Raw genomic sequence first — 15,254 nt, 5'->3', positions numbered from 1 at the left:
CTTCCCTTTTTTCCTCTCTGGCTCTCGCTAGCGTTTGTTTACTAGTCTGTCTTTTAAATTAGACTTTCCAGATTGTTCATGTCACCGTCGCTTCGTGAGGGCGGATCCCGATCCTCTTTGTTTAGAGTGTTTGGGTCGGGAACACCGTTGGGACTCCTGTTTTTACTGTGAGTCCCTTTCGGTCTGGGCACTTCAACGTTGGTTGGAGCGGTGGGAGGAGGTGTTCCGTCGAACTCCTCCTTCGCATTTTCAGACGTTCATCGACGAGAAGAAAAAACACCTGGTAAGTTCTTTACTTTTCAGAGCACCCCGACTGGGGGATACCTTCCTAGGTTCTTCTCGGTCCGGGAGGGGCGTTGATCGCTCTATTACCGGGGTTCGCCCTGAGGTGGTTGTTGGGCCTAATAATTCTACCAGAGTTTTCTCCGAGGGTCTCAGTAGGGGGACTGTGAACACCGGAGTACGCTCCGAGGCCCCTCCTGTGGGGGCTGTTTGTAGACCCAGTTCTACTGAGTCGTGGGGTACCGGAGTTCGCTCTGAGGTCACTGTCGGCTTCCCTCAAAAACAAAACTGGGGTGTGCCCCGAGGCCTTGGCTGGGCTTGTAGTTACCGAACGGATGTTCGAGGCCTGTGCAGAAAAGGCTGTTACTGGGCCTGAATCCGAGGTCCCTCGTACAGAGGCTAAAGCTACCAACAGTTCTGAGAGGCCGGTCAAGGCTTTGTCGGTGAAAGCGCACCGTTCCCGCTCTTGTGGTGACACCAGATCTGTTGAGGGGGCAAAGAAGCAAAGTTCTTTTACCGGCAGTGCCGAGGTCCTTCCTTCGAAGGCTCAGTTGGCAGTTGGTATGTCACAAAAACATTCCAGGCCTCATAGTACCGGCTCGCCCGAGGTTCCTTATGTTAAGGCTAAGATTAAGACCCCTGACCCATCGACGGGGACCCCTGCCTCATTTTCTCACGTGCCGCAGTTCCCCTCAGATGAGGACAAAATGGCGCCCGTTCCCGCCACGACCACGGCGGCCATTTTAGGTGCTACCCCTACAACTACGGCATCTGGTGTAGGGCTCGGTCTCTTGGGTGAACCTAAGGTCCCTTGTGCGCAGCCTTACCGGGCGGTTTATGATTGGAACGCCCGGATGCCTCTTCCGCACAATGACTCGTTGCCTGCAGGGGCGGCTCCTTTGATTTATGTGGATACGTCGGTGGAGGGGCCGGTGTGGAACCCTTCCCCGTTACGTCCCTGGATTTGTCCACCTCATGAGAGGCCTCCTCAGGTCCCAAAACAATCTCCTGAGGATGCTTTTTTTTGGTAAATTTCAAGTGTTCCTCCGGTGGTTCTGCCGGCGCCTCCCTTGCCCGTGGTGGCCCCCCCCCCCCCCTGCTCTCCCGCCTTTGCCTCCATTGTCCCTAGTGGACAAGGCAGTGCCTGACACGGCTCAGCAGGATCCTGACCTGTCAGATGACCCTCAAGGTGATCAGGACAACGATGCAGAAGGACGTTCTGGCCGAGGTCCGAAGAGTCTGGGAAAAGCCACACTCTGGACTTTTTGTCAATAACGAGGTACAGGCTGCATTCTCCGGAAGAGGTGGCCCTGTCGTCTTGTCCGCCTCCCTCCTCCACAGTGGTGGCTGCGGCCACTTTGCATGCCACTAAATTTTCTAAGGAAGTGCAAGACAAGGTGTTGGACCTACCATTCGATGGTAAGGAGCTTTTTCATTCTACTGATGTAGAGCTCACCAAAACCAAGGATAGCACTCAGACGGCTAAATCATTGTCTGTTCTGGTTAAAGCTCCTTTCAAATCCCAGAGACCGTTGTCGCAAAGCCGACCTTCTTCTGGTTTTAGGGGCTTCCTCGACCGCAAATCTCGCAGAGTGGATACTCCTGTGGGGAATAACCGCCGTAGACAACAACGAACACGGTTTTTCTCCCGAACCTCAGCCTCCTCATCAGGTTCTGGTGGCACCACCACCGATTAAACCTGCTAAATGAGGGTTTCAGCGCTCGCATCAGACCCCGGTGGGAGGACGCATTGCGTCTCATTGGGAGGCGTGGCAGACCATCACAGAAGACAGATGGGTCTTGTCAGTCGCTCGAGCGGGCTTCCGGTTACCTTTACCCCTTACCCCACCCCTCAACCCTCCTTTTCAGCTGTCGGGCTCACCCTCCCTCAAGACGGAGGTTCAGAAACTTCTGGACCTCAGAGCTGTTGAACCCGTTCCCCTTGGGGAGCGAAGGGAGGGCTTCTGCTCCCGGCTGTTTACGGTGCCCAAACCCAACCAGGCTGGCCTGCGCACCATCCTAGACCTTTCCCAGTTAAATCTTTTCCTACCCCAAGAGAAATTCAAGATGATCACACCCAGCCAGATACGCTCCTCTTTGCAGATGGGCGATTGGCTCAGAGTTGTGGATCTTCAGGATGTGTACATGCATATCCTGATTTGGAATCCACACAGGAGATGCCTCTGCTTCTCTTTGGGAGAGGAGCACTTCCAGTTTCGGGTGCTTCCTTTTGGCCTCAGCTCCAGGGTATCCATGTGTATCCTTATTTGGATGACTGGCTCTTAAGCAGCCCTTGTCCGTTGGCAGCAGCGGGCAACCTCCAGTCTCTCCTTCAGCTCCTGTTCCATCTTGGGCTGTCGGTGAACTGGCGGAAATCCTCCATGACGGTCTCACAGGACCTGATCTTCCTGGGTTTTCGTTGGAACACGATCGACTGCAGAGTGTATCTGATCGGGGACAGAATGGCGGATCTGTTGGCCATGTGTCAGATGTTTGCGCAGTCGGAGAGTATGTCGGCCTGGTGGTTCCAGAGGCTTCTGGGCCTCATGACCTCGTGTGTACTGGCTCTTCCTCTTGCTCGTCTCAAAATGAGACGGACCCAGATGGCCCTTGGGAATTCATGGCGTCAGGCAGTGGATCCGGATTACATGCGGATAATGATTCCGGATTCCATGAGAGTGGACCTGGATTGGTGGTCATCTCTCAGCAATCTGTCTGGGGCACAGGGTTTCAGGACCCGGTCCCCACGGTGACGATCAAGACGGACTCCTCCCTCCTCGGGTGGGGTGCGACGTTAGATCTTCTTCAGAACTCGGACCACTGGTCGCCTCAGGACAAGCTCCTGCACATAAATCATTTGGAGCTTCTGGTGATCTTCTAGCACTCAGGGCGTTTAGACCGCTCATTGTCAGCAAGGTGGTCCGCTTTAGAACGGACAATGTGGTATCAATGTATTACATTAACAAGCAAGGGGGAACGAAGTCCCCCCCCCCCCCCACCTCGTGGACCTGTCCATCCAGATTTGGGAGTGGGCCATGCTTCATCGTGTCTGGCTGCTTGCAGTGCACATACCGGGCCAGCTGAATGTCACAGCAGATGCCCTCAACCGGCGGACAGTGGTCAGCTACGAGTGGCAGTTGAAGGCAGAGGTCCTCTCATGGATTTTCTCGCGTTGGGGCACACCGGAGGTGGACCTCTTCGCCACGGCGGTAAACAAGAAGCTTCCTCAGTACGCCTCCAGAGGGGGGCTGGGAGCCCTCCTCTCTGGGGGATGCTCTCGAGATTCCATGGCATAACATGAGAGCTTACGCCTTCCCGCCTCTGCCTCTAGTTCATCGAGCAATTTGGAAGTTGAAGAACTCTGTGAACTGTTCCCTTCTACTGATAGCCCCGTGGTGGCCGGCCAGGTTTTGGTTCTCAGAACTTCAACACCTTTTGGTGTACCCGCCGATCAGGTTACCAGTAACTCCCTATCTTCTTCACCAAGGGGAACAACAGGTGGCACCCCTACCCACAATCGCTCAGCTTGGCGGCATGGTGCCTGAGTTCAAGTCTTTAGAGCATCTGAGTTTGTCTGTGGATAACATGTGCATTATCCAGGCAGCCAGGAAACCCTCGACCATATCTCAATACAGGAGTAAATGTCTCAGGTTCTGTCATTGGTGTTTGGAGAAGAAGTTGGATCCGAGGGTGGCCACGATTGACGCGGTGCTGTCCTTCGTGTCCTCCCTAGCAGAGTTAGGGGTTCATGTTCTGTCATGCAAGACTTATGTCTCAGCGGTTTCCGCTTACCTTTCTACAGACCTATGTTCTTATTCTCTAACTAACCCAGTGGTGAAGAGGCATTTTTCTGGCTTGACACGCCTCTACCCTCCGGTTCGTAATCCGCACCCGCCATGGGACCTAAATGTAATCCTGACGGCGCTGTGCCATAAACCCTTTGAACCAATGGCTACGGTAGACCTCAAGTACTTGTCTGGAAAGTGTCCTTTCTGGTCGCCGTTACGTCAGCAAGGACAGTGAGTGAGCTCCAGGCATTGTCGGTGGAGCATCCTTTCTTGGTCTTTCACAAGGACAAGGTAGTCCTTCGGACAAACCCGGCTTTCCTACCGAAGGTAGTGACCGAATTCCATCTGCATCAGTTGATCTCCCTTCTGGTCTTTTTTCCGAACCCTGCCTCAGAGGCTGAAAGAGTTCTACACTGTCTTGATGTCCGAAGAGCTCTTAAATTCTACCTGGACAGGACTTCCGAGCTTAGGAGTTCTTTTCAACTTTTTGTGACCTTCTGTAACCCTCAGGGCAAGCCGGCGTCTAAGGCAACTATTTCCAGGTGGATTGCCGCCTGCATCACGGAGTCTTTCAACGTCCAAAGGCTGAAACCTCCTAAAGGTATCCGTGCATACCTGGTGCGGGGCAAGGCAGCCGCAGTTGCTTTTCAGAAATATGTTCCCTGGGAGTCCATCGCTAGGGCAGCTACTTGGGCCTCCCCATCTGCTTTCTGTAAGCATTAATGGCTCGACATGAGCTCTAGAGCTGATGCTCAGTTTGGTCAGGCTGTGCTTAAGCACCTGTTTCAGTAAGGGGTATTTCCATCCACCCGGAGTTCCTGTAAGGAGTGCTTGGGAATCTCCCACAAGTATCGAGGAAAGGGGACGGGACGTATGAGTATTACCAGGTTACTCACCGTAGTGACCACCTTACTCCTAGTCCATAGTCCCCTTTCCTCCATACGCCCGCCCGCCGTCCCCTCTAATAAGGTTCCTGTGTTATTGCTAATGGGCCTTTGACCCGGCGATAGAAAAGGACTGATGGGCGATGCGTGGGTCGGAGCCAAGGTGGGCGGGGTTACGGCCGCGTGCCGGGCCCCGCACAGGAAAGAGAGGAGGGACAAATGTTTGGAAAAAAATTTGGATGCTTTTTACAAAGTGCTCCGGTCCCGTCCCACAGGACGGAGAGATGTCCAAGTATGGAGGAAAGGGGACTATGGACTAGGAGTAAGGTGGTCACTACGGTGAGTAACCTTGTAATTCTTTTACTTGAAAACCTTGAGTCAGTGTTTGCTTGAATCATAGTAATTGCTGTCCTTTGTGTAACTTTTGTGTACTACTCCCTTACTCTTGAGAGAAGTCTGGCTGCTCAGCCATCGCTACCACTTTAACTGTGTAGTACAGGCTTGTACCAAAGGTGAATTTGTACAGTCACTTGTAGTCTTAATTGTGTGTGGTGTTCCCAAAGGGTACTGCATATAATTCTGCCTAACACCATGTCCTGCCATTGATCTCAAAACCGGGCATTTCCTTTGTGAATTGGCATACACTACATTTGCCACAGGGGAAATGCCCCATAATGGGTCTCCTGTTCCATAATGTGCTTCTGCTCGGGCTTCGGAAGCAAGAGTTTAAGTAGCATCTGATGTTTTAAGGGCCATTCCGGGGCACAGTTTCATTAGTGAGGGCTGTTTGGACCAGTGGGCAGAATGAATGGTTGCCTTAATCTTAGTAGTTTGGTGATTGTAGGTGTGTACTCACACCAGTCTATCCTCTTGATGATTTCTTTCTATGGGTATTGAAAGGACCTCGCTAGGGGTGCACCTTGCTTCTTTGTGTCCATGCTTGATTACTTATTTTCAGGTAGCCCTTGGGCCGGAATCCAGTATAACATTTCTGTGCTTGCTCTTAATAGTAGTCTGTTTTGGTGCAATTGCGACATATACATAGTGACCATAGGGTAAGTTGTTCTTCAGTGTTGTGGCATGGTGACTGGAATAGTGCAACCATGTGTTGCGATAAGTGCTTTTTTAAAACACTGCATTGTAGAATGCTGTTGTCAGCCCGGATGGTCAGATCGAGGAAGTTTATTCGTCTTTGATGCCAAGACATCGTAAACTGAATGTTGGGTTCTTGGTGTTAAACCCTAAAAGAAATGTTCAAGGTTTTCCGAGGTTCCATGCCATAAAAAATACCTATATAGCGTTTCCACTTGTCATGGAATGGATTTGTTGGTGTTGAAAACATGCATTCTTTCGAATTGGGCCATAAAGATGATAGCTAGACTGGGCGCGAAGGCAGCACCCATCGTTGTGCCTCTTGTCTGGAGTTAGGTTTTATCAAACATAGACATTTTTAGTCTGAGTCATAGTACGTAGATCAATGATGAAATCAGTGGGAACTCTTTTTTTTTTTTTGTATATCTTGAGTGGATAGTTCCTCCCTAATGCGCTTTATAGCTTCAATTTGGGGAATACTGGTACACAGTGCTTGAATATCCATGGTGACCAGGAGATCTGTTTGATGTTTGAAGATCGTTCCTTCAAAACACTTAATGGTATTTCTAAGGTAGGAATCTGTGAGTTGTTTCACTGCCTTGAAAAAGCAGTCTTAAGCATTTGTCTGAGGGTTCCAGGATGGATCCACATCCTGAAATAATGGATCTTCCTGGTGGATGTATTGGGTTTTTGTGAATTTTAGGGATGGCGCACATACTAGGGGTCCGACCTTCGCATTTGTTGAGGAAGGCATGTTCCTGCTCTCATATGCATTTGTTGACCAAACCTGTCCCCTTGCTTTCCGGTGTAGAGTCTTATGTTTTTTATAGTTAGTTTGATCATCAAGCAGGTTGGTCACCCTCTTGCTGTATTGGCTCACACCAAGGACCACAGTCCCTCCGCCATTGAAGGCTGGTTTTATTATACCTTGTTGTTGGCACGTAGGGACAGGTTGTTGCATGCAGTGGTTTGGAGTTTCTGTAGCTTTAGAACTTACTTTAGTACACATCTTCCGAAAGCCAGAATCTCTTGGAGTTTGGTTTTTTTGTTTGGTGAATGTTGATTTGACTCTGAGGCCGGTGTCTTCTATAGGTTCTTGCGTCTGTTGGTGTTGAAAGAATATTTTGAGCCTGATGGTCCTAAACAACCTGCGTAGTTGGAGCTATGTTATACCAGTTGGTACTATATGTTGGTAGAAAGGATAATCCCGTTCCTAAGAGCGATGTTTCTTCATTGCTCAATTCTGTGGATGTTAGATTGAACACAGGTAAAGTTAGTTGTGCATTGGAAAAAGAGGCAGGGCTCAGACATACACCTCGGATCTAGGTACATTTCAACTCTGGCTGTGTCCAACACCACACCCCTGTCCTGCATGGGCTTTGCCTGCTGAGCTTCAGGTTTTATTGGAAAAGAGGCAGGGCTCAGACCAGGCACCTTAGAACCAGGTAAATTACAACACCGGCGGCTCCCAACACAGCACCCTTGTCCTATAACATTTTAATTAGCTCTTTACTGACAGTTGACAGACACATCCTCCAGGCCCATCTGCTTTTCTGAGGTAGTGTTCTGTTTGGACTCAGTCCTGTCCAAGCCCTCCCAGCTCTTTAAAAGCACTGCGCCACAAAATTCCCATAGGCTGAAAGGGCTAAAACATGACTAATGGTTCCCCCTCATTATTGGCCTTCTAAAAGCACAAGCCTAACACTTGATTACTGTGCCACCAGCAATCACACTAAAGGATCAGCGCTACAAATTGCTTGCCATTTTTAGTCTGGTCAGATTTTTTGAAGCAATGATGTAAATGTGACCAACATCCTGAATAATGTTCAAAATACAGCTGTCCGATAAGTGACTGGCTGCATTCTCATCTCGAGGTTAAACGTAGGTGGGCAACTGGCTCAGTGGAGATGGACATGCAGTCGACTATGGCTAAAACATACCGTCCTTCAGTATGTTTGCACATGCCATAATTGACAGCCCAGCAGCGTTTCTTTCTGTTGCCTGCTTACATGTCGTTTTCAGTGCCCCTTTAATCTTTGTGACTAGAATGGTGTGGGAACTTCTGATGTGTAAGGTTCTTTGTGATGGAAACAAATCAGAAGCACACACAAACAGATGAGATTCTAGATTTGAATCCTTGAGCTGTCCTGCTGTTATAAGAGACTAGTTCTTCCTTTGCCTGAGGGAGTGATCTGAAGATTATGAAAACCTGCTCATGATTAACCGTTAGCCTAACTAACGTAGCATCTTGTTTTTTTTGGAGCAAGACTTAGTTTTATTTTACCCTTGGCTAACACAGTACAAGAAACTGAACTTATAATGGCGTACGTATTTCTTCAGAATCTGTGTAGTGCATTATTTTGGGTGTCTATTTTGGACCAACTTCCTATCCACTAGCCTTTCTTCCTTGATTGAAGTCAGACTGCTCTGTCACAGCTACCCATAATTGGTTGGAATCCTCTACTTGGATAGATGATTTCACAGCCCTCATCAGAGGTCTGTAAAAATAAATCTTCCCAACTCCTCATTATGACTCTACCCCCCCATTAAAATGTGTCTATATGCACGCAAATGGAAAAGACTGGATGACTAGGCCAGGGGCATGTGTGGCGGTGCAGCGGCGCAGAATCTGCATCTGTGAAAGCTCCAGATCCCTGTTCTATTTTCTTTTTTAAATGTTCCTGTACATCATGGTCCGGACCTCATAGGGTGCTAGCAATAACCACAATTAAGGAGTAAGGGTGGTTATGGGCTAGAAGTACAGCAGTCAGGACAGTGAGTAACTTGTTATGCAAGTCTATGCCTCACATCAACCTTTTGTGCCACTTCCTGGACAGTTGGGGTTCTATGGCCCGCTATGCTCACTATGTGGTATGGGTCGTTGTACTTAAATGCACGTTTATTGGTTGAGTAAGTATTCTATTTTATGAGCAAACAAGTTTACATGCTAACATGTCCCATTCCAGTCAGGATATACTAGTTCAGTCCCGGTTTTAATTGTGCATTCTGACACTTGTACTCCTGGGTTTATAATGGGGAAATTCAGGACTACAAGGCCCGGAAGCAAGCTTAAAACCAAGATTGGACTAGCATGTCCTTACTGGAATGGGACCTGTTGGCATGTATGTATGTATCTGATTCTTGAGTATTGCCCTGTAAATGAGGTCTGATTTGATAAACTTATGGAGGGAAGATGAACCTAAGTGGATAAGGCCCTTGGATCAGGTTTCTTGGGAAGGGTCTCTTTGTTACTCTTTTTATTGAACACATAATATTGGGGAAGGTATTGAATGAGTTCAGTGAACAAATCCCTGTATCGCCTCCTTACCCCCTAAGTGACCACTCTTTTCTTGCAGGGAATTAAACCGGCCAGCTTCAACAAAGTGACAGACCCGGAGGTGAAGGAGATAATCGATGAATGCATTCGGCAAAACAAGTCTGAGAGGTGGGTATGTGTTATGCTCGCCATGTCCGTGAGGTTATTGAAAGATTGATGACACAACTTCTTTGCATAGGAGATTCATATATGTTGTCTGTATCAAGGTGAGTTACTTCTACTCACAAAGAATTTAAGATCTGAAAGAAAGAGGAACTCTCAAGCCCCTTAAGGTGCTACTTCTGCAGAATTTTATATATCACTGGGTCACTTCGCTCATCTCCCTCCAACTCCCCCCGGGTCAGTCGCGTCTCCAAGCAACGAGTTGGTGGTAGATCTTTCTTTGGCTGGGGCCTCCCTCTGGAACAGCCTCCCCGCCTCCCTGAAACTGGAGGAGAACAATCTCCGGTTCCGGAAGCACCTCAAAACCGACCTCTTTGCTTCTGCTTTCTCCCCTCCTCTCCCCTGCTGAACTCCTGGCTGAAACTGCACTGGTTACCCGGCCACCCTCTGATCTCGAGCCCACGTCCCCTTCCCCCACCAGTTGCACACCTGCACTGCCTCCCTGGCAACACCTGCACTTGGAGACTGTCTTCTGTAGCCCTACAGTCCCCCACCAACACTTGACACCTGATGTCTACACTTACCCTTGCACTTGCCACCAGCTGGCCGTACTTATTGTTTTATTCTATTTATCTCATGTACTGCACTGTCCCCACCGTACACTTTTCCCCTTCCCCTGCACTTGGGCAATCTAAATGACACTTGGCCTAGTAGGATCGTTGTCTCGGTCTTCTCCAGCATGGGGTCTGGCATGGATTCACATGCTCATGAATATTCCCCGTCGTCAGGCTGGGAATCCTCGGTAAAGAAAAATCAGTATCAGTTTTGTTTCTGATCTGTCTTTCATAGTAGTAACCAATCACTGATCTCTGCGTCATACTGACCACAGCCAATGACTGCTATCTCCCTAAGCCCCGCCTCTGGCAGCCATCTTCAGATTTTTACCGCACGTTCAAGTGTTGGGATCCTCGTGCTATTGCTCTCGAGCTTTAGTGCTTTTTTCGCGCTTTTTCTTAGGCAAATTTGCTCTTTTTCGGTCAAAAGAGCCTCAAGCTCTACCGTTTCTTTATCCGATCAACGGGGACCCGTGTCGGATTCTTCTACGCCCCTCAAGGGTGAAGATTTCGTCGAGAGCCACGCTTTTGGAGGACTCCAGAAGTTTCTCAGGCCCATCTCGATCATGGCCCAGGAGAAGGGAAGCTCGACGCCCGGAAAGCTGTTCAGGGTCTGCCCTGGATGCCAGCTTCAGAATGTCTTTAAGGAGGACAAACACTCCCTTTGCCTCTACTGCCTGCATGAGGGCAAGACGCACGTGGAGAAGGACTGTGCGTTTTGCAGCAATATGTCGGAGCGGACCATGAAGGACCACTATCTGCGTCTCGCCAACTGGCTGGAAGGGAAGAGCCCGTCAGGCGAGAAGAAGAAGTTGTCTGAGTGGTCTTCTAAGACCTTTGAGGGCGCCCCGGTGACGGGGGTCCAACAGAATGCAAAGCACCGCGAGTCCGCTGGCACCGGGAACGCCAAACGGTCGGGCTCTACGGGCGCCAGGCAGGGCGCGTCCTCCCCGGCGCCATCAACCACGAGCCAACGCTCTGGCTCGGGTAAGAGGAAGGCCGAGCACCCGGCGAAGCTCCTGGAGAGACTCCGGTCGAGCTCGAAGGCCCCATCGGAGGGGGAGCGAGGCGGTGACCCTCCCCCCAAGGAGAAGGCGGTGAGTGCACCTAAGGTGGTGAAAGCCTTAATCCACCCGGCCAAGGCCTCTATCGAGACAGTCGCGGCGGCCCTGGCTCAGCCTGTGCAGGCTACACCAGTGGTGGCGACCTCTGGGCCCAGAGTCTCCCTGCCACCGCGGAGGGAGTCCTCTTTCATGCCCATCGACAGGACCCCCGTGAAACCTCCGACGGAGAAGAAAAAGGGGGGGCAGGAGGTCGTCGTGGATTCGGCCTCAACCTCTGAGGAGGAGCTGATCGAAGTCTTAAGCCACGGCGTTGGCGTGGAAGACCAGCCCGTCGGGAGGGACCCCGACGTAGGAGACGACGAGAACGTAGAGGGTGCCGACGGGCTCCTGACCGCCCGTCGGACTCCCCTCAACCAGTGCCGCAAGACAACTCGGCGGCCATTTTGTTGGCTATACAGTCCTTATGCTCGGAGATAAGGACGAGATTGCCGTTACCACCAACGGAGGAACCTCTCCCGACGGGGGACCCGGAGCCAGGCCCTTCTGGGAGCCCTCCTCCTAAGAGAAGGATTCATCCTCCACCTCCTTTTCAACCATCGCGCCCTGCTCAGCCCTCCTCCCCGTCCACGACCCGTGGGGATGATACAGGGACTGACAGGGCCGCGACGGGCACAGACGACTAGGTTTACGACGAGGATCTCCCGTTGTCGCCGCCTCCCCGCCCGACGAGATTGGATCGTTTCATGCCATGATCGCCAGGGCATCCGAGCTTTTCCAGCTCTGCTCGGAAGAGAAGGAAGGTTTCCTTTATCAACGGCGCGAGACCAAGAGGAAGAGGGTCCTCGCTGTACCTCTACTGGATGATATCTGGGATGAGGGTCTCACCCTCCTCAAGAACCCATCCACAACGCCTGCGAGAAGGGATCGGTACGAGAAAAAGTACTGGGTCCCGGACGCGGCCCCCTTGGGCCTTCGGGCACAGCCGACCCCGGACTCGGTCGTCTCTGCGGCGGCCAGGAAAAAAGCGGGGGGGTGGGGGCTCGGCCTCTACGTCAACCTCCCCGCCGGACGGCGAGGGAAAGAAATTGGACACGATGGGACGCAGAGTCATCTTTTCGGCAGCGACGACGATGAAGGCTGCCAACGCCTTGGCTATCGTAGCCCGCTAAGACAGGGAGTTGTGGTACAAGATCTCCCCCCTGCTGAACTTCTTACCAGACAAGAGGGCGGAGGCCCTAGAGATCTTGCAGGAAGGAGAAGTGGCGTCAGACCACGCCATCACGATCGCGACGGACATCGCTGACACTGGATTTCGCCAGTTGGGCAACGGCGTGTTCCTTAGACGGCGTGGATGGCTCAAGGCAACTGACTTCCGTCAGGACGTGCAGACCAGAGTCTTGGACATGCCGTTCGACGGGAGCAACCTGTTTGGGAAAACAGTGGACGATTCCCTACAAGCCGTCAAGATGGACACGGAGACGGCCCGGGCTCTTGGTGTTCTCCAGCAACGACGGCCGCCCTTTCGGAGCGGCGGAGGCAAGCAGGGTGCCTCCAAAGGTTCCGGCGGCGGATTTTCCACCTATCGTCAAGCGGCCCGTTAGTCATCACAGGAAGCCTACAGGGGACAAAGCAAGTCGGGCGGACCCCGCCGTCGTCGCCAAGGAGGACAAGGCGGCAAAGCCTCGTCGAAGCAGGACTGAACCGGCCGTGGGGTCGGGCCCCCACCGAAGCACCCCGGTGGGAGGCCGGCTGGCGAGCTTCGTCAGCGTGTGGGAGTCCATCTCCACCGACCGTTGGGTGCTGGACGCCCTGGCCCAGGGTCACGCGCTCGAGTTTCTAAAGAAGTGCCCGCGCGTCCCCCCCATGGCCAGGAAGGAACATCACATCCCTCAACTTCTCTTGGAGGTAAAGGCGATGCTCAAGAAAAGCGCCATCGAGCTCGTCCCAAAGAGGCTTCGGGGCTCCGGAGTTTACTCAAGATACTTCCTCGTGAAGAAGACGGGAGGATGGCGTCCCATACTGGACCTACGACGACTGAAGAAATTCATCAAGGCACAGAAGTTCTGGATGGTCACCCTCCAGCACGTCCTGGGTCAACTGGAGGAGGGCGATTTCCTGTCGTCGTTGGATTTGGAGGATGCCTACTTCCATATCCCCATCCTAAAGGGACACCGAAAGTTTCTCAAATTCGTGGTCCAAGGGCGTCACTACCAGTTCAGAGCCCTTCCCTTCGGATTGAGGTCGGCACCCAGGGTGTTCACCAAGTGCCTCGCACCGGTGGCTGCACCTGGAGGGGATCCACGTCTACCCCTATCTGGACGACTGGCTCATCCGAGCAAAGACAAAGGAGCTCGCCGCGGAGCACACGGCGAGGACCGTCCAACTACTCACGGACCTGGGATTCTCCATGAACTACGCCAAGTCCCACCTGGTGCCCGCTCAAGATGCACTGTTTCTGGGAGCGAAGCTCTACACAGTGGCGCTTCTGGCCTCTCCGTCGGAGGAAAGGACGAGGGCCATCTTGGGCAAGGTGCAGCGGATGCTGGTTGCGGACGCGGCCAGGGTGAGGTCCATCAAGTCTCTCCTCGGAATGATGTCTTCTTGCATTTATCTCATCCGCCTGTGCAGGCTTCGGATGCGCCCGTTACAGGAGTTCCTGGACGCTCGCTGGATCCAGACGACAGGCAGCTTCGAGGACAGGATCACACTCGACGAGAGCTTCTGACGAGCGATCCGGTGGTGGGGCACCCGTGCGCATCTGACGGCGGGCATGGACTTCCAGACCCCAGGCCACCAGAAGACCGTGACCACGGATGCCTCCCTGGAAGGGTGGGGAACGCACACCGAAAATCTGCACGCGAGGGGCCTTTGGCTGCCGATGGAGAAGTCCCTCCATATCAACGTCCTGGAACTCCGTGCAGTGTTTTGGGCCCTCAGGTCCTTTCTTCCGTCCCTCAAGGGCAAGGTGGTGAGGATCTTCACCGACAACACCACCACCATGTTCTACATCAGGAAGCAGGGCGGTACCAGATCCCCAGCCCTGTCCAAGGAGGCTCAGGATCTGTGGCATTGGGCCGTCGCCCAAGGGATGTTTCTAGTGCCGTTTCATCTGGCAGGGATAAAAAACACCTTTGCCGACTCTCTCAGCAGGGAGCTGCCCTCGTGCCACGAGTGGGAACTACGACAGGATCTAGTGGACCGCCTCTTCCGACGATGGGGCACACCCAGATCGATCTGTTCGCGACGGCGATGAACTCCAAGTGCCGGAGGTTCGCCAGCAGGTTTCCCCAGCCGAGGAGCATGGGCGATGCTTTCTCGTTCCCCTGGGAGGGCCTGTTCCTATATGCGTTCCCTCCATTGCCGCTGCTGATCCGGCTCATCAACCAGCTCAAGAGGTCACGGTGCAGGATGATCCTCGTCGCACCTGTGTGGCCGAGGCAGATATGGTTCCCGGACCTTCTGGACTTGTTAGCGTCCCCGTCAATGAAGCTGCCAGTGGACGCGGATCTTCTCTCCAGGGAAGGAGGCGCCATCCTCCAGCACGACCCGAAGTCGCTGAACTTGCAGGCCTGGCTCCTGCAGCGTTAGAGTTTGGAGGTTACGATATACCGGCCGACTGCAGAGAGGTTCTTGCAAAGGCCAGGGCGTCCTCAACTCTTAAATGCTACGGACACAAATGGAAGAGGTTCTCTGTCTGGTGCCACGCACAGAAGATTAACCCTCTACGGATTACGGCTCCTCAAGTACTGCCGTACCTGCTGACACTGGCCAAGGCTGGACTGGTGCACGCTTCCATCAAGATTAATCTTGCTGCGATCTTCCGATACACCAGAACCACGGGACGGACGTCTTTGTGGTCTCATCGTCTGGTGAAAGAATTCATGAAGGGACTGTTCAGATCGTTCCCGCCGGTGAAGGCCCCGGCGTGTGAGCTCAAAGTGGTGCTGACCAAGCTCATGGGACCTCCGTTCGAGCCTCTGCACTCAGCTCCGTTGAAGTTCTTGTCGTGGAAAACAGGGTTTCTTGTGGCCATCACCACCGCACGACGGGTGGGAGATATCAGGCCCTTTCCTGCAAGCCCCCGTACTTGA

The 15,254-nt window shown here is 52.5% G+C and overlaps 1 protein-coding gene across 6 annotated transcripts in view; it reads left to right on the top strand.

The window, feature by feature from the left end:
• Nucleotides 1–15,254, top strand: part of WNK3 (WNK lysine deficient protein kinase 3) — a 2,095,067-nt gene that overhangs the window by 654,933 nt on the left and 1,424,880 nt on the right. For all 6 annotated transcript variants that reach the window (XM_069645314.1, XM_069645316.1, XM_069645315.1 and 3 more), the window contains exon 6: nt 9,403–9,491. In XM_069645314.1, coding sequence (XP_069501415.1) covers nt 9,403–9,491 — 89 coding nt within the window. The remainder of the gene's footprint in view (nt 1–9,402; nt 9,492–15,254) is intronic.

The sequence above is a fragment of the Ambystoma mexicanum genome, chromosome 2p (genome assembly GCF_040938575.1).
Source record: "Ambystoma mexicanum isolate Mex_15411 chromosome 2p, UKY_AmexF1_1, whole genome shotgun sequence".
Classification (NCBI taxonomy): domain Eukaryota; kingdom Metazoa; phylum Chordata; class Amphibia; order Caudata; family Ambystomatidae; genus Ambystoma; species Ambystoma mexicanum.
The sequence above is the reverse complement of the archived record's forward strand: the minus strand, read 5'-3'. Positions and strand labels throughout refer to the sequence as shown.